Genomic DNA, 18,519 nt, shown 5'->3' with positions numbered 1-18,519 from the left:
AGCCCTAAAACAGGGACTAGGGTAGAGAGAGCTCTGTCTTCCGTGCTCCAATTGTCATGCGAGTCTCCTTCCATTCTTCCTGTGGTTATATTCTAAACACACTGGTGTGGTCAGACACCTATCATCACCTCCAAACTCCAAAGTACCAGGTCTTTTGACTTGCATCCCAGTGCCTGATAATGGTGCTTTGCATATATCAGATAGCTAATAATTGCTTGATACATTTTTTATTTGAGGAATAATTGACATACATTAGTTTCAGGTATACATGATTACATATATTTATATACTGCAAAATGATCACTATAGTTACAGAATTTTTTTCTTGTGATAAGAACTCTTTACTCTCTTAGCAACTTTCAAATATGCAATATATTTGTATTTTTGTGCTGCATATTATTAACTATATATAGTATATACAGTATTAACTATAGTCATCATGCTGTACTTTATATTCCCATGACTTATTTACTCTATAACTGGAAGTTTGTACCTTTTAACTCCCTCTTCACCCATTTTGCCCTACCTACCCCCTGCCTTTGGAAACCACCAATCTGTTTTCTACATCTATGAGCTTAACTTTGTTTTTTTTTTGTGTTTTTTTGGATTCCACATATAAGAGAGATCATACAGTATCTGTCTCTGACTGACTTATTTCACTTAGCGTAATATTTTCAGAGTTGATCTGTGTTGTTGCAGATGGCAAGATTTCATGAGTTAAGGGTGCCAACCCTGGCCATGTGTGCAGTTGAAATTCCACATATACCTTTGACTCCCCCAAAACTTAACTACTAATAGCTTACTGTTGACTAGAAGCCTTACAAATAACAAAAACAGCTGATTAACATATATTCTGTACATGGTATATGTACTGTATAACTGTATTCTTACAATAAAGCTAGAGAAAATATTAAGAAAATCATAAGAAAGAGAAAATATATTTACAGTGCTATAAAGAAAATTTGCATATAAATGGACCCATGCCGTTCAAACCCATGTTTGACCATGTTGTTCAAGGGTCAACTGTATGTATATACCTCATCTTCTTTATCCATCCACTGAGGAACACTTAGGTTGTTTCCATATTGTGGCTACTGTAAATAATGTTGCAATGAACATGGGGTGCATTTATCTTTTTGAGTTGGTATCTTTTTTTCTTCAGATAAATACCCTGCAGTAAAATTGCTGGATCATACAGTGGTTGTATTTTTAATTTTTTGAAGAATCTCATAGAGTCTTCCATAGTGGGTGAACAAATTTACATCCACACCAACAGTGCACAAGGGTTCCTTTTTTTCTACATCCTTGCCAACACTTGTTATTTTCCTGTCTTTTTGTTATTAGTCATTCTAACAGGTGTGAGGTGACACCTCATTGTGGTTTTGATTTGCATTTCCCTGATGATTAGTGCTGTTGAGCACCTTTTCATGTACCTGTTGGCCATCTGTATGTCTTCCTTAGAAAACTGCTTGATAAATTAATGAGGTTTGAGAGTTGTGTAACAAAGACTTTCATATTGTACCTGTGATAAAGACATATGGGTTGGATTTGTAGCTAGTTGAATAACTCTAGTCAGCATTGTAAGTAGCAGATGGATGCCAATCCAAGAAAGGTCTCTAATTAGTATTTCATATAAATCCGTACTGTTGTTTGTGACTTACAGATAGATAGATGGCATATAAAGTGTACAGAAAACATAAAACAGAGAAGGATAACTATATTCAAAATTATTGTAAAGGATACTATTAATTTAGTAATTTTTACTCTGGAGGAAAAAGTAAGACTAGAGTGTACCTGTGACCATGATCTGAATGGCTGACTATCAGGTGGGAGATTTGTCTCTGTGTTGCACCAGAAGCACAACTAAAACTACTGGATACCCCTTATACTAAAATGCTTTAAAATAAGTAAGAATTTCCTAAAATTAGCCCTATGAAGCAATGGGTTGTATAAAGTAGTAAGGTTTCTTCTCACCACAATTATTTAAAACAGGATTCCTGCATTAGATTCAAGCTAGGACTAGCTGGTATGTAATTTCTCTATTGGCTCCAATCATTCAGAATCTGACTTGAGGTGCTTCACGGCAGAAAATGTGGCTTACTCAACAATGCATTCTTAACACTAGCTTGACAAAAGTTCATATAAAAAAGATGGAGGCTTTTTAGCACAGAAATTATATATATGAAAATAAACATTAAGAATACCATTTATCATAGTTCCATGACTCCTCTCTCAAGTAAAAGTCAATTTCAATACATATTATTACACCAAAGTTTTATGTGTTGATTATATTTTTATCCTTATTATTTGATTTTGATTATAAATTTTCTTAACGTTTGAGTTTCCTACCAGTATTTCGTATTTATATACTCTTCAAATATATTATTTTGGGATGTACTGTGTTACACTAAAATCATAAAGTTTTGACCTGTATTTATTTTTGCTTATTATTCATTTTTTAAAGAATTTTTAAAATTAATGTTTTGACTGTCAAGCATTTCCTATTTTTAGCCCCTAACTTACTTATCTAATAATATTAAAAAATGTATTCCTTTTCCATAGTCTAAATGTCTTTATTCAGTTGCCCCACTTCATCAGCACGTTTATTGGTTTCCACATTACTGATTCAGCATTTTAGCTTATTTAGGTAAGGATACCATCTAGTGGTGAGAACATGTAGCTGCTTGGTTCTACATCAATTACCCTTGTTTTTCCCCCTAATTTTGTTCTACAACTCTTAGGTAAATAAAAAAGAAATGAATCCCAATTTTAAAAATAGTAAACAAAATTTAAAAATTAATAATAGTAAGAATAATTGTTTATTAGCAGTGAGCGGAATGAAATTCGACAAATTTTTTTTTACCAAGGGATCTCCAGTTAACTTGATAGTTTGACTCTTAAATCAGTTTCCTTTCTTTTGCTTTGTATCTATTGAGCTGGAAACCTCTAATTTACAAGTATAGGTCACCAGGAATGCAAGTAAATGTGTGGTGGCTCTATCCGACAGGTTTTGACAAGTGGATTGGATGAAGACAAAGAAATTAGAGATTGCTCATTGTAGGTAACCTAAATGCAGATGAACAGACTCAAATGCTGGAAGCATGGTTCTTCTACCCGACAGGAAGTGGTGAAAAGATTCTTAATCCACTCTTGTTAATACGGCTCTGAAAAGTATTTCTTCATGGTCTTCTGCAGAATGTGTACTTAAAAAAAATCTAATACACATTTCTTCCTTTCTCTGTCAAGAGGAGAAGTTCTCAAGGGGAAAGAGGCAAGCTGTTAGTAATCAGCAGTCTCCACCACAATTTAGTCATCTTAGGAAATATCAGTACATTGTCCTCAGCAATTAAAATCCTGGCGTTTTGGTCTGAAGTGATGGCTTCAGGCCAATCAAGACATTGAATACATCGCTAAGACATCATCAGAGGAAGCCAGAGAATGTCTTTGCTGCCAGCACCAATATCACAAAGAAGTATTTTCAATCTCATTGCTTATTTTAAAAACTCCTATGAGCACCTCTTCCCTCAGAAATCAGCATATGCCAGTTAGGATAAGCAGTATCTTTTATTCACTGGCAATTTCTTTGCATGGCATGTGAAACTGCAAACTCAAGACTGTAAGTTGCTAGTATTTCCAATTTTCATTTCCATTCACTTTCAAGAGACTTATTTTTCAAATGCTAACTTGTCTCTGGAAATAAAGAAGAATACGGAGTAATTTTGGGTGCATTCTCTTGAGTAGTGATGTTCTTTTTGCTGTATGCATAGTTGGTGCTCTCTCCTTCCGTCTAAAAACAGCTGGCAAAATAATTAACTAAACAAATGAAAAGTCTTTTCCTATAGCACAGGTTTTTAGTGATAAATAGAAATAAAAAGTTGACCAACTTTTCTTCATCATATGAGTGCCACACATAAGCTAATATTTGAGTCATACTTTGTGTCAGTTTCTTCCAACTAAACAAAGTAAAATAACTGAATAATTCTGACACGCAAACAAAAGAATATACTAATTGTTCTACATCATATGGCACTGAGATTATATAACATTCAATAAATTAATTTAGATTTTTCTGAGATATCTGTCTTAAATTTCAAGCTTGATCTTCCTAAGTGTCTTAGAAATAGCATGATCTGATCAGTTTTTGCTACGAGCAGGATGGAGAATGATGTCTCTCTCATTCACTTTTATGCCATTAACAACATTTCATTAATTTCATACTAGAAAACCTATTTTGCATTTCTTCTAGAAAAACTCACTGTACTCTGAAGTAATGACTTCATGCCATTATTTGACCAGATTTCCCAATAGAAAAGGCACTGGGGAGAATAGATAACCAGTCCTTTAAGAAAATTCTGTTTCCAGATATTCATGTGATACATTTTATATGCATTTTCTTTCTTTATTTAATTTTTAAAAATGTTTATTTATTTTGAGAGAGAGAGAGAGCAAGTGAGCATGAGTGGGGAAGAGCAGAGAGGCAGAGAGAGAGAGAGAGAGAGAGAGAGAGAGAGAGAGAGGGAGGGAGGGAGGGAATCCCAAGCAGGCTCCACACTGTCAGTGCAGAGCCTGTAGCAGGGCTCTAAACTACCCAGGCGCCCCTGCATTTTCCTTTTTTAGATGGCACTATGAAGTTATCACAATAGATGCACTTATCTTAGTACACAGAGATTCATATTCTACAGTCTCAGTTGGATCTTGTTTACTATTTATGATATGATGCTGTTTTGAATCACCCTGTTATCATTATTTCATCACAATTGTTTTATACTTTTGTAATTCTTTTTTTTTTTAATTCTTTATTTTTTAAATTTATTTTTTGTCAGAGAGAGACAGAGCGTGAGCAGGGGAGGGGCAGAGAGAGAGAGAGAGACAGAAACAAAGAATCTGAAGCAGGCTCCAGGCTCTGAGCTGTCAGCACAGCCGAATCGACTAAGCCATCCAGGCGCCCCAGTATTTCTGAGTAATGATGGATTTAGTTTTGTGAAGTGGGGATAAAGAAGCATAATAATAACAGAGTATAAATTTTAAAGATATAAATAATATGCAAATGCCATGAAAATGTGTGAGCAGAGATAATTAATTGTATTCTGTTAAGTGACCAATTTAGTTCTCTTTGTTCAATGATTAACATGACAGAATTTCTAGGAAAATACGAATTATATGTGAACAAAACTGTTTCATGGCTTTTTATTCTGAAATTATAAAACTTCCTGGAGACCACTTGCTAGATGACCACAGACCATCATGGGTCCAAGGATCATACTTCAACAAATAGAAGGTGTAGGGAAAGAAAATTTATCTCTATTTTACAATTCTATTATTTAAACATCTTTTCTAAGAATAAATTCCAATAAAGAGTTCTTCTGTAGACAGAATTTTCTGAATTGGTAGAAGGTTGAGCTGGATTATCTCTAAGATCTTTTCCAGCATTTAAGATTTTAAATTATGCTATTAATATGCCCTGGATTTATAGAACAATCAACAATCAGAACCAATAATTCCCTATGGGAGTGAAGCCAGAGTTAATGTGTAGAATTCTTAAGAATATATAATTTCATTTATTCACTCAATAAATACTGTGTATCTAATATGTGCTAGTCCTTATTCTAGGTATTGGAGATTCTGCAGTGAAAGATACAGACAAATTCCCTGCTCTAATGGAGTTTCTACGACAGAGAAGGAGAATTTAAAATTTAAATATCAGATGATATATGAGCTAAGAAGAAAAATAAAGCAGAACAAATGAATAGAAAGAGAGTATAGGGGCGGGGGCAGAGGGAGAAGAAGGGTGAAGAAGAAAAGGCCTCACTAATAAGGGAATATCTGAGCATATAGCTGCATGAAGTAAAGGAGGAAAGTCATGCAGAAATCTGTAGGAAGACTATTTCAGGCAGAGGAAAGAGTAAGAAAAAAGCACCTGAGGCAGTGGAGTTGGTTTGTTCCAGGACACCACTATGGCCAAAGCACAGTAAAGGAGGGGCAGGGTAATAGGAGAGATGAGATTACATATGTTGTAAGGGTGTGTAAGGGTGTGTGTGTGTGTGTGTGTGTGTGTGTGTGTGTGTGTGGCGGGGGGGGGGGGTGTATTAGGGAGAGTCTTGGCAAGGAAGAATGTTGGCTTTTACTCTGAGATGGAAACCACTGGAGGGTTTGAACAGAGGAGTGACATGATCTTACATTTTCAAAGGATTACTCTGCTTTGTGGGACTACACTTTAGGGCAATGAAGGTATAAGCAGGAAGGCCAATTAGAAGTAATCCAAGTGAGAAACAAGGGTGACTGTACCAGGGCGACTGTGGTGGCAGGAATTTAGTACAGTGGTGTGGTTAACAGTAAAAAATAACTTGAGATAGTCTTAGAAGACAGTGACACCTTCTGGCTCAAAGAAAGACTTACGAAGTTTCACAACAGAAGAGAGCCAACGTAAAAGCCAAGAATGAAGTTCCTAAAGGAGAAAAATGGTAGTATTCTGTAGCTTGACAGAACCCAAGATATTCATGGTCAACAAAAAGTACCCTGAGAAGGTTCTCCTCAGAGGTGACTGCCTTGTAATATTATTTGAAGATGTAAGCCAGATACAAGGGCTATCTCGCTTGAGTGTGGCTATGACAGAGGGGTTTGTCCTGGGGCTCATCTTTGGAATTCCTCTAAAGATAATCTGGGAGCTTGGGCAAAGATGCCGATGTGGTTGCAATGTGCACTCCAGGCCTGTGTGCTCTGACTCATAATTCATGCCTTGCCTATGACTAGTCAGCATGTTCTGTTAAATTCTTATATGATTTGTTTTCTAATTACATGTAGCTATTTCTCATTATCATTTCCGGTTCTAACTTTGAGACACATCTTTTTCTGGGAAAGACATATCTTTTTCTGGGAAAGGGTTATGAAATTTCTTTTCAGTATTATTTGCAAATGCTAAATGTCAATATCAATAACAAAGCAAAAAGGTACCTCACAAGACCAGACAGGATGAATATATTACTCTAAGTTTGTAGACAAGAGACCTCTTAAGCACTTAGTACTTACTTATAAGAAGGAAAATAGACATAAATCATGAATCCAATTTTACTGTACCTTCCTTCCACTTAAAATAATCATTATAGTCCATGTTACTTTTTGCATAAAGATCTGAAAGCCTGAATAGTAGACAGTGATAAAAAGGAAACTTGGAGAGTTATATTGAGACAAAAGTGGACCCAGCCTACCGTGGTGATGTAGCGAGAGTGGAATTCTGGAGCATCTTTCAGGAACGTGAGGCCAGGGTGTGTATCTACCACATCCTAAAGAAGATTAAAACCAAAACCAAATTAACAAACACACCAAAAAACAAAATAAAAAAACTAAACGCCAACAGAATTTTTCCTTCCTGTAGAGTAAGTAGCCAGTTGAGCAAACCTGCTATTTTTGGGATACTGAACAATGCACTTAAAATTTAACACTTTATTAAATACAAATTTTATTACAAGCATACTTATGTGTGCTTTTTGATATGCTAGTATACTTCAATAAAACATTAAAATTGTAATTTAACTATATTTGGTGGTTTGTGAATCAAGTATCTTAGACATATGTAATTCTAACATGTCAAGGCATGTCAGGGAAATTCACCACAGATTCTGGGGTAGGGGTGGTTAAGAGAAATTTACACACACAAGTGACAAGACACAAGCCAACTATAATAATTCTTTCTTAACCTAGAGACATGGGAAATATCTGAGGAAAAAAAATAGCCATGTAGCCAAGTAGTTTGAAATCTATGTTAAATTGTATGGGTCAGCTAATGTCCATCAGAATAACTGTGTGGACAAATCTATTTTTAATTTAGGATTTTAGTTTTATTTTAAAATCTGCTTTTTCTCATGGAAGACTATTAGAATTTTAAAACCCTGAAATACCATTTTTCTTTTTTCTTTTTAATGTTTGTTTATTTTTGAGTGAGAGACAGAGCACGAGTGGGGGAGGGGCAGAGAGAGAGAGGGAGACACAGAATCTGAAGGAGGCTCCAGGCTCTGGGCTGTCAGCACAGAGTTTGATGTAGGGCCCGGACTCATGAACTGCAAGATCATGACCTGAGTTGAAGTTGGACACTTAACCGACTGAGCCACCCAGGCAACCCAACCATTTTTATTTTCTAATTAGATTTTAAAGCACTTTGAATAAACCTGGAAAACCTATTGGAGATGATTACTGTTAATTTAATAACCAGAGGCAACAGCAATGCCAACATAGATATAATCTATTAATTGGTTATAAATGGACAGACATCAATTATTATCTCTTTTCTTCGATTCTTCAGAACGGTTAGCTATACATACCTACCAACACAGTCTCAAAGCAATGGACCTTACTATTTAACTTTTTATTTGGAAATAATTTTAGACCAAGGGAAAAGTTACAAAAATATTAGAGATTTCTATGCCCTTCTCCCAGCTTTCCATAATGGCAACAACTTACAAACCATAGTATAATGATCAAAACTAGGAAATGAACATCGATACAATACTACACTACAGACATTATTCAAATTTTACCAGCTTTTCCCTTAGTGTTTTTTTCTGTTCCAGGATCCTAGTTTAGTTCTTGTGTCTCATTGTCTCATGGAACTCTGACAGTTCCTCACTCTTGTATTTTATGATTTTGACATTCTTAATGAGTCCTGGTCAATTATTCTGTAGAATGTCTCTCAACATGGTTTTGTCTGATGTTTTCTCATGATTAGATTAAGATTACACATTTTCGGCAGGTATATGACAGAAGTGGTATTGTGTCCTTTTCAGTCATATGAGAGTATGATGTAGATATGTCTTATATCTTGTAGAGTTAATGTTGATCACATTTGGCTGAAATGGTGACTGCTGGGTTTGCTTCTTATTTTCCCTCAATAGTTAATAAATCTTGTAGGGGGAGATACTTGGAGACTCTGCTAATATCCTGTTTCTCTGCAAATTTTTGCCCAGTGATATTAGCAGTCATTTGTAGAACCTATGACATTTATACTGTGGTGTTTATTTTGTATTTTCCTCATTCTTTCTACATTTATTAACTAGAATTCTTTTGTAAGGAAGAGCTATCCCTCCTCTCCCACATATTTATTTGTTCAGTTCATATCAGTATAGATTCATGGGTATTTACTTTATTCTATGGGTTACAATCCAACACTATCATTATTTATTTTGTTGCTCAAATTGATATTGCTGTGGCTACTGGGAACTCGATCAGGACATGCCCCATCCTTTTGCAAGCACTTTTATACTTTCTGGTATCACAACATGGTCCAGGCTCATATTTTCCTTGTTACAATCCTGGAATCAACCCTTTTCCCCAAATAGCCCTGGGTCCTTTATTGGGAAATGGTATTTAAAAACCATGTAGAAATCTGGGTGCTAGATGTGCTCATTACTTCTAAGGTGTCACTGCTCCTGGACCCTCTTAGCAGGAAGAACTAGGAATATATGTATGTACAGCAGTCCTCCCCTTATCTGCTGGGGAGATGTTCCAAGACTCCCAGGGGCTGCCTGAAATTACAAACAGTAGTGAACCCTATATATACTATGTTTTTTCCTATACATATGATAAAGTTTAATTTATAAATTAGGCCCAGTAAGAGATTAACAACAATAATGAAATAGAATAATTGTAACAATATACCGCAATAAAAGTTATGTGAATATGATTTCTCTCTCAAAATATCTCATTGTACTACTGTACTCACCTTTTTACTTGTGATATGAGATGATAAAATGCCTCACGGTGAGATGAAATGCGGTGATTAACTTAGGCATTGTGACGTAGCCTTGGGCCACTACTCACCAACTGACATTATGTCAGGAGGATCATCTGCTTCTAGACTGCAGTTACCTCAATAACTGAATAAATGAAACTGCATATAAAGGGGGAACTCCGTATACTAATCCACGCATACACACTTCTATTTCTTTCTATATTTATCTATTTATGCTAAAAACTATGTAATCATATAGATAATGGGTTCTAACCACAAGGTTCATTCTAACCTTCCCTCTTTCCTTTGTAACTTTAACGGAACGGAACAGTATTTGTGCATAGTTCTTTTTGTCGTTAGTCATATGGTATCCAATTAAAATACTGTTTTCCAGGGTTACTAATACAGTTTAGTTCATTTGCTACTGTTTATTATTTTATTCTGAGTTTCTTTCCCACAGTTACAGGTTGATTTTAATTCATTATTTCTTAGAGGGAGAGTATTTGAACATTACTATGGTTCTACAAGTCAAAGCTAACATAGAATTGACATCGTAACAATTTCAAGTTCTCCCATTCATAAAGACCTCTCTCCATTTATATAAATCTTATTTCATGTCTCTCAGCAACGTTTTGCTGTTTTTAGTGTATAGGTCTTGCACACCTTTGTCAGATTCATCTCTAAGTATTTAATATTTTTGGGTGGTATTACAAATGGCATTCAATTTCCAATTTCTGTTGCTGGTATATGGAAGGAGAATTGATTTTTGTATTCTGATCATGTCATCTGTAAACTTTCCAAACTCTCTTATTAAATACAGTTTTAGCAGCATCCCACAAACTTTGACATGTTCTCATTCAGTTCAAGATAATTCTTAATTTTCCTTTTGATTTTTTCTCTGACTCATGGGTTATTTAAAAGTGCTAGTTATCAAATATTTGGAGAATTTTCAAACATCTTTCATGATTTCTAATTTAATCCCATTAAAGCCAAAGAAATCCTTTATTCTGTGATGATTCAGTTTATGAACTAAATTTTGAAAATTTATTGAGATTTCTTCTATGGCCCAGAATATGGTCTGTCTTGGTAAATATTCTGTGTACATGTGAAAGGAACGTGTATTCTACTGCTGATTGGTAAAGAGTAATATAAATGTCAGTTAGGTCAAGTTGGTTCATAGTATTGTTCAAATGTTCTATATCCTTATTGATTTCTCTCAACTTGTTCATTATTGAGAGCAGCACATGGAAATCTGCAATTATAATTGTGAATGTATCTTTGCAGTTCTATCAGATTTTGCTTCATGCATTTTGAAGGTCTGTTGTAAGGTCCACAAACATTTATTTTTATCTTATTTTTAAAAATTTTGTGGGGTGCCTGGGTGGCGCAGTCGGTTAAGCGTCCGACTTCAGCCAGGTCATGATCTCGCGGTCCGTGAGTTCGAGCCCCGCGTCGGGCTCTGGGCTGATGGCTCAGAGCCTGGAGCCTGTTTCCGATTCTGTGTCTCCCTCTCTCTCTGCCCCTCCCCCGTTCATGCTCTGTCTCTCTCTGTCCCAAAAAATAAACGTTGAAAAAAAATTTTGTTACCTAATATTTTTTAATTTTTTTAATTTTTATTAACTTTATTATTTTTTAATTTACATCCAAATTAGTTAGTATATAGTGCAATAATGATTTCAGGAGTAGAGTTCTTAATCCCCCCCTCCCACAACACCTCCAGTAACCCTGTCTGTTTTCCATATTTAAGAGTCTCTTATGTTTTGTCCCCCTCCCTGTTTTTATATTATTTTTGTTTCCCTTATGTTCATCTGTTTTGTCTCTTAAAGTCCTCATACAAGTCATATGATATTTGTCTTTTTCTGACTAATTTCACTTAGTATCATGCCCTTGAGTTCCATCCACGTAGTTGCAAATGACAAGATTTCATTCTTTTTGATTGCTAAACAATACTCCATTGTATATATCTACCACATCTTCTTTATCCATTCATCCATCGATGGACATTTGGGCTCTTCCCATACTTTGGCTGTTGCTAATAGTACTGCTATAAACATTGGGGTGCTTGTGCCCCTTCAAAACAGCATACCTATATCCTTTGGGTAAATGCCTAGTAGTGCTATTGCTGGCTAGTAGGGTAGTTCCATTTTTAATTTTTGAGGAACCTGCATACTGTTTTCCAGAGTGGCTGCACCAGCTTGCATTCCCACCAACAATGCAAAAGAGATCCTCTTTCTCCGCATCCTCGCCAACATCTGTTGTTGCCTGAGTTGTTAATGTTAGCCATTCTGACAGGTGTGAGGTGGTATCTCATTGTGGTTTTGATTTGTATTTCCCTGATGATGAGTGATGTTGAGCATTTTTTCATGTGCTTGTTGGCCATCTGGATGTCTTCTTTAGATAAGTATCTATTCATGTCTTTTCCCCATTTCTTCACTGGATTATTTGTTTTTTGGGTGTTGACACTGATGAGTTCTTTACAGATTTTGGATACTAACCCTTTATCTGATACGTCGTTTGCAAATATCTTCTCCCATTCTGTCGGTTGCCTTTTGTTGATTATTTCCTTCGCTGTGCAGGTTTTTATTTTGATGAGGTCCCAGTAGTGCATTTTTGCTTTTGTTTCCCTTGCCTCTGGAGACGTGTTGAGTAAGAAGTTGCTGTGGCCAAGGTCAAAGAGGTTTCTGCCTGCTTTCTCCTCAAGGATTTTGATGGCTTCCCATCTTACACTTAGGTCTTTCATTCATTTTGAGTTTAGTTTTCTGTCTGGTGTAAGAAAGTGGTCCAGGTTCATTCTTCTGCATGTCGCTGTCCAGTTTTCCCAGCACCACTTGCTGAAGAGACTGTCTTTATTCCATTGGATATTCTTTCCTGCTTTGTCAAAGTTTAGTTACCCATACATTTGTGAGTCCATTTTTGGGTTCTCTATTCTGTTCCATTGATCTGAATGTCTGTTCTTGTGCCAGTACCATACTGTCCAGATGATTACAGGTTTTTTTTTTACTTTTTTTTTTATATGAAATTTATTGACAAATTGGTTTCCATACAACACCCAGTGCTCATCCCAAAAGGTGCCCTCCTCAATACCCATCACCCACCCTCCCCTCCCTCCCACCCCCCATCAACCCTCAGTTCTCAGTTTTTAACAGTCTCTTATGCTTTGGCTGTCTCCCACTCTAACCTCTTTTTTTTTTTTTTTCCTTCCCCTCCTCCATGGGTTTCTGTTGAGTTTCTCAGGATCCACATAAGAGTGCTACCATATGGTATCTGTTGATTACAGCTTTGTAGTCTATCTTGAAGTCTGGGATTGTGATGCCTCCTGCTTTGGTTTTCTTCTTCAAGATTGCTTTGGCTATTCGTCATCTTTTCTGGTTCCATACAAATTTTAGGATTATTTGTTCTAGCTCTGTGAAGAATGTGGTGTTATTTTGATAGGGATTGCAATTGAATGTGTAGATTGCTTTGGGTAATATTGACATTTTAACAATATTTGTTGTTCCTATCTAGGAGCATGGAATCTTTTTCCATTTTTTTGTGTCTTCAAGCTTCTTATAGTTTCCAGTGTATAGATTTTTCACCTCTTTGGTTAGATTTATTCCTAGGTATTTTATGGTTTTTGGTGCAATTGTAAATGGGATCAATTCCTTGATTTCTCTTTCTGTTGCTGCATTGTTGGTGCATAGGAATGCAACCTATTTCTGTGCGTTGATTTTATATCCTGCGACTTTGCTGAATTCATGCATCAGTTCTAGCAGTTGTTTGGTGGAATCTTTAGGATTTTCCTACAGAGTATCATGTCATCTGCGAAGAGTGCAAGTTTGACCTCCTCCTCGCTGTTTTGGATGCTTTTTATTTCTTTATGTTGTCTGACTGCAGATGCTAAGACTTCCAACACTATGTTGAATAACACTGGCAAGAGTGGACATCCCTGTCTTGTTCCTGACCTTAGGGTTTTAGGTCTCAGTTTTTCCCCACTGAAGATGATATTAGCGTTGGGTCATTGATATATGGCTTTTACGATCTTGAGGTATGATCCTTCTGTCCCTACTTTCTTGAGGGTTTTTATCAAGAAAGGATGCTGTATTTTGTCAAATGCTTTCTCTGCATCTAATGAAAGGATCATATGGTTCTTGTTCTTTCTTTTATTGATGTGATGAATCACGTTAATTGTTTTGCGGATATTGAACCAGCCCTGCATCCCAGGTATAATTCCCACTTGGTCATGGTGAATAATTTTTTTAATGTATTGTTGGATCTGGTTGGCTAATATCTTCTTGAGGGCTTTTGCATCCATGTTCATCAGGGACCTCTTTCATTCTTTTTTTTTTTTTCAGCTTTTATTATTTATTTTTATGAAATTTATTGTCAAATTGGTTTCCATACAACACCCAGTGCTCATCCCAACAGGTGCCCTCCTCAATACCCATCACCCACTTTCCCCTCCCTCCCACCATCCCCCCCATCAACCCTCAGTTTATTCTCAGTTTTTAAGAGTCTCTTATGATTTGGCTCCCTCTGTCCCCCTTCTTTTTTTCTTTCCCCTCCCCCACGGTCTTCTGTAAAGTTTCTCAGGATCCACCTAAGAGTGAAAACATATGGTATCTGTCTTTCTCTGTATGGCTTATTTCACTTAGCACAACACTCTCTACTTCTATCCACGTTGCTACAAAGGGCCACATTTCATTCTCATTGACAAGTAGTATTCCATTGTGTATATAAACCACAATTTCTTTATCCATTCATCAGTTGATGGATATTTACACTCTTTCCATAATTTGGATATTGTTGAAAGTGCTGCTATAAACACTGGGGTACAAGTGCCCCTATGCATCAGCACTCCTGTATCCCATGGGTAAATTCCTAGCAGTGCTATTGCTGGGTCATAGGGTAGATCTATTTTTAATTTTTTGAGGAACCTCCACACTGTTTTCCAGAGTGGCTGCACCAGTTTGCATTCCCACTAACAGTGCAAGAGGGTTCCTGTTTCTCCACATCCTCTCCAGCATCTATAGTCTCCTGATTTGTTCATTTTAGCCACTCTGACTGGCGTGAGGTGGTATCTCAGTGTGGTTTTGATTTGTATTTCCCTGATGAGGAGCGATGTTGAGCATCTTTTCATGTGCCTGTTGGCCATCCGGATGTCTTCTTTAGAGAAGTGTCTATTCATGTTTTCTGCCCATTTCTTCATTGGATTATTTGTTTTTTCGGGTGTGGAGTTTGGTGAGCTCTTTATAGATTTTGGATACTAACCCTTTATATGATACGTCATTTGCAAATATCTTTTCCCATTCTGTTGGTTGCCTTTTAGTTTTGTTGATTGTTTCCTTTGCAGTGCAGAAGCTTTTTATCTTCATAAGGTCCCAATAGTTCATTTTTGCTTTTAATTCCCTTGCTTTTGGAGATGGGTCAAGTAAGAAACTGCTGCGGCTGAGGTCAGAGAGGTTTTTTCCTGCTTTCTCCTCTAGGGTTTTGATGGTTTCCAGTCTCACATTCAGGCCCTTTACCCATTTTGAGTTTATTTTTGTGAGTGGTGTAAGAAAGTGGTCTAGTTTCATTCTTCTGCATGTTGCTGTCCAGTTCTCCCAGCACCATTTGTTAAAGAGACTGTCTTTTTTCCATTGGATATTCTTTCCTGCTTTGTCGAAGATGAGTTTGCCATACTTTTGGCCATGCTCTCCAGTTCTGGAATCTCTATTCTATTCCATTCGTCTATGTGTCTGTTTTTGTGCCAATACCATGCTGTCTTGATGATTACAGCTTTATAGTAGAGGCTAAAGTCTGGGATTGTGATGCCTCCTGTTTTGGTCTTCTTCTTCAATATTACTTTGGCTATTTGGGGTCTCTTGTGGTTCCATACAAATTTTAGGACTACTTGTTCTAGCTTCGAGAAGAATGCTGGTGCCATTTTGATTGGGATTGCACTGAATGTGTAGACAGCTTTGGGTAGTATTGACATTTTGACAATATTTATTCTTCCAATCCATGAGCATGAAATGTTTTTCCATTTCTTTATATCTTCTTTAATTTCCTTCATAAGCTTTCTATAGTTTTCAGCATACAGATCTTTTACATCTTTGGTTAGGTTTATTCCTCGGTATTTTATGCTTCTTGGTGCAATTGTGAATGGGATCAGTTTCTTTATTTGTCTTTCTGTTGCTTCATTGTTAGTGTATAAGAATGTAACTGATTTCTGTACGTTAATTTTGTATGCTGCAACTTTGCTGGAATCATGTTATCAGTTCTAGCAGACTTTTGGTCGAGTCTATTGGGTTTTCCATGTATAATATCATTTCATCTGCAAAAAGTGAAAGCTTGACTTCATCTTTGCCAATTTGGATGCCTTTGATTTCTTTTTGTTGTCTGATTGCTGATGTCAGAACTTCCAACACTATGTTAAACAACAGTGGTGACAGTGGACATCCCTGTCATGTTCCTGATCTCAGGGGGAAAGCACTCAGTTTTTCCCCATTGAGGATGATATTAGGTGTGTGCTTTTCATAAGTGGCTTTAACGGTGTTTAAGTATATTCCTTCTACCCCGCCTTTTTTTGAGGGTTTTCATTAAGAAAGAATGCTGAATTTTGTCAAATGCCTTTTCTGCATCGATTGACAGGATCATATGGTTCTTTTCTTTTCTTAATGTGATGTATCACATTGATTTGCGAATGTTGAACCAGCCCTGCAGCCCAGGAATGAATCCCACTTGATCATGGTGAATAATTCTTTTTATATGCTGTTGAATTCAATTTGCTACTATCTTATTGAGAATTTTTGCATCCATATTCATCAGAGATATTGGCCTGTAGTTCTCTTTTTTTTGCTAGGTCTCTGTCTGGTTTGGGAATCAAAGTAATGCTGACTTCATAGAATGAGTCTGGAAGTTTTCCATCCCTTTCTATTTTTTTGAACAGCTTGAGAAGGATAGGTATTATCTCTGCTTTAAATGTCTGGTAGAATTCCCCAGGGAAGCCATCTGGTCCTGGACTCTTATTTGTTGGGAGATTTTTGATAACTGATTCAATTTCTTTGCTGGTTATGGGTCTGTTCAAGTTTTCTATTTCTTCCTGTTTGAGTTTTGGAAGTGTGTGGGTGCTTAGGAATTTGTCCATTTCTTCCAGGTTGTCCAGTTTGTTGGCATATAATTTTTCATAGTATTCCCTGATAATTGCTTGTGTTTCTGAGGGACTGGTTGTAATAATTCATTTTCATTCATGATTTTATCTATTTGGGTCATCTCCCTTTTCTTTTTGAGAAGCCTGGCTAGAGGTTTATCAATTTTGTTTATTTTTTCAAAAAACCAACTCTTGGTTTCATTGATCTGCTCTACAGTTTTTTTAGATTCTATATTGTTTATTTCTGCTCTGATCTTTTTTTAGTATATGTGCTGCCGAAGCGAGCACATGCTCTGATCTTTATTATTTCTCTTCTTCTGCTGGATTTGGGGTGTCTTTGCTGTTCTGCTTCTATTTCCTTTAGGTGTGCTGTTAAGATTTTGTATTTGGGATTTTTCTTGTTTCTTGAGATAGGCCTGGATTGCAATGTATTCTCCTCTCAGGACTGCCTTCGCTGCATCCCAAAGCGTTTGGTTTGTTGTATTTTCATTTTTGTTTGTTTCCATATATTTTTAAATTTCTTCTCTAATTGCCTGGTTGACCCACTCATTCTTTTTTTTTTTTTAAATTTTTTTTTCAACATTTATTTATTTTTGGGACAGAGAGAGACAGAGCATGAACGGGGGAGGGGCAGAGAGAGAGGGAGACACAGAATCGGAAACAGGCTCCAGGCTCTGAGCCATCAGCCCAGAGCCCGACGCGGGGCTCGAACTCACGGACCGCGAGATCGTGACCTGGCTGAAGTCGGACGCTTAACTGACTGCGCCACCCAGGCGCCCCGACCCACTCATTCTTTAGTAGGGTGTTCTTTAACTTCCATGCTTTTGGAGGTTTTCCAGACTTTTTCCTGTGGTTGATTTCAAGCTTCATGGCATTGTGGTCTAAAAGTATGCATGGTATAAGTTCAATTCTTGTATACTTATGAAGGGCTGTTTTGTGACCCAGTATATGATCTATCTTGGAGAATGTTCCATGTGCACTTGAGAAGAAAGTATATTCTGTTGCTTTGGGATGCAGAGTTCTAAATATATCTGTCAAGTCCATCTGATCCAATGTGTCATTCAGGGCCCTTGTTTCTTTATTGACCGTGGGTCTAGATGATCTGTCCATTTCTGTAAGTGGAGTGTTAAAGTCCCCTGCAATTACCACATTCTTATCAATAAGGTTGCTTATGTTTGTAATTGTTTTATATATTTGGGGGCTCCGGTATTCGGCGCATAGACATTTATAATTGTTAGCTCTTCCTGATGGATAGACCCTGTAATTATTATATAATGCCCTTCTTCATCTCTTGTTACAGCCTTTAAAGTCTAGTTTGTCTGATATAAGTATGGCTACTCCAGCGTTCTTTTGGCTTCCAGTAGCATGATAAATAGTTCTCCATCCCCTCACTCTCAATCTAAAGGTGTCCTCAGATCTAAAATGAGTCTCTTGTAGACAGCAAATAGATGGGTCTTGTGTTTTTATCCATTCTGATACCCTATGTCTTTTGGTTGGTGCATTTAATCCATTTACATTCAGTGTTATTATAGAAAGATACGGGCTTAGAGTCATTGTGATGTATGTTTTATGCTTGTAGCGATGTCTCTGGTACTTTGTCTCACAGGATCCCCCTTAGGATCTCTTGTAGGGCTGGTTTAGTGGTGACAAATTCCTTCAGTTTTTGTTTGTTTGGGAAGACCTTTATCTC

The 18,519-nt window shown here is 36.7% G+C and overlaps 1 protein-coding gene across 5 annotated transcripts in view; it reads right to left on the bottom strand.

Moving 5' to 3' along the window:
• The window catches only part of PPP2R3A (protein phosphatase 2 regulatory subunit B''alpha), a 200,798-nt gene that overhangs the window by 73,735 nt on the left and 108,544 nt on the right, over positions 1-18,519 (bottom strand). For all 5 annotated transcript variants that reach the window (XM_047875324.1, XM_047875326.1, XM_047875325.1 and 2 more), the window contains one exon: positions 7,206-7,280. In XM_047875324.1, the coding sequence (XP_047731280.1) occupies positions 7,206-7,280 (75 nt within the window). The remainder of the gene's footprint in view (positions 1-7,205; positions 7,281-18,519) is intronic.

The sequence above is a fragment of the Prionailurus viverrinus genome, chromosome C2 (assembly GCF_022837055.1).
Source record: "Prionailurus viverrinus isolate Anna chromosome C2, UM_Priviv_1.0, whole genome shotgun sequence".
NCBI lineage: Eukaryota > Metazoa > Chordata > Mammalia > Carnivora > Felidae > Prionailurus > Prionailurus viverrinus.
This window is presented reverse-complemented; position numbering and strand designations above follow the sequence as displayed.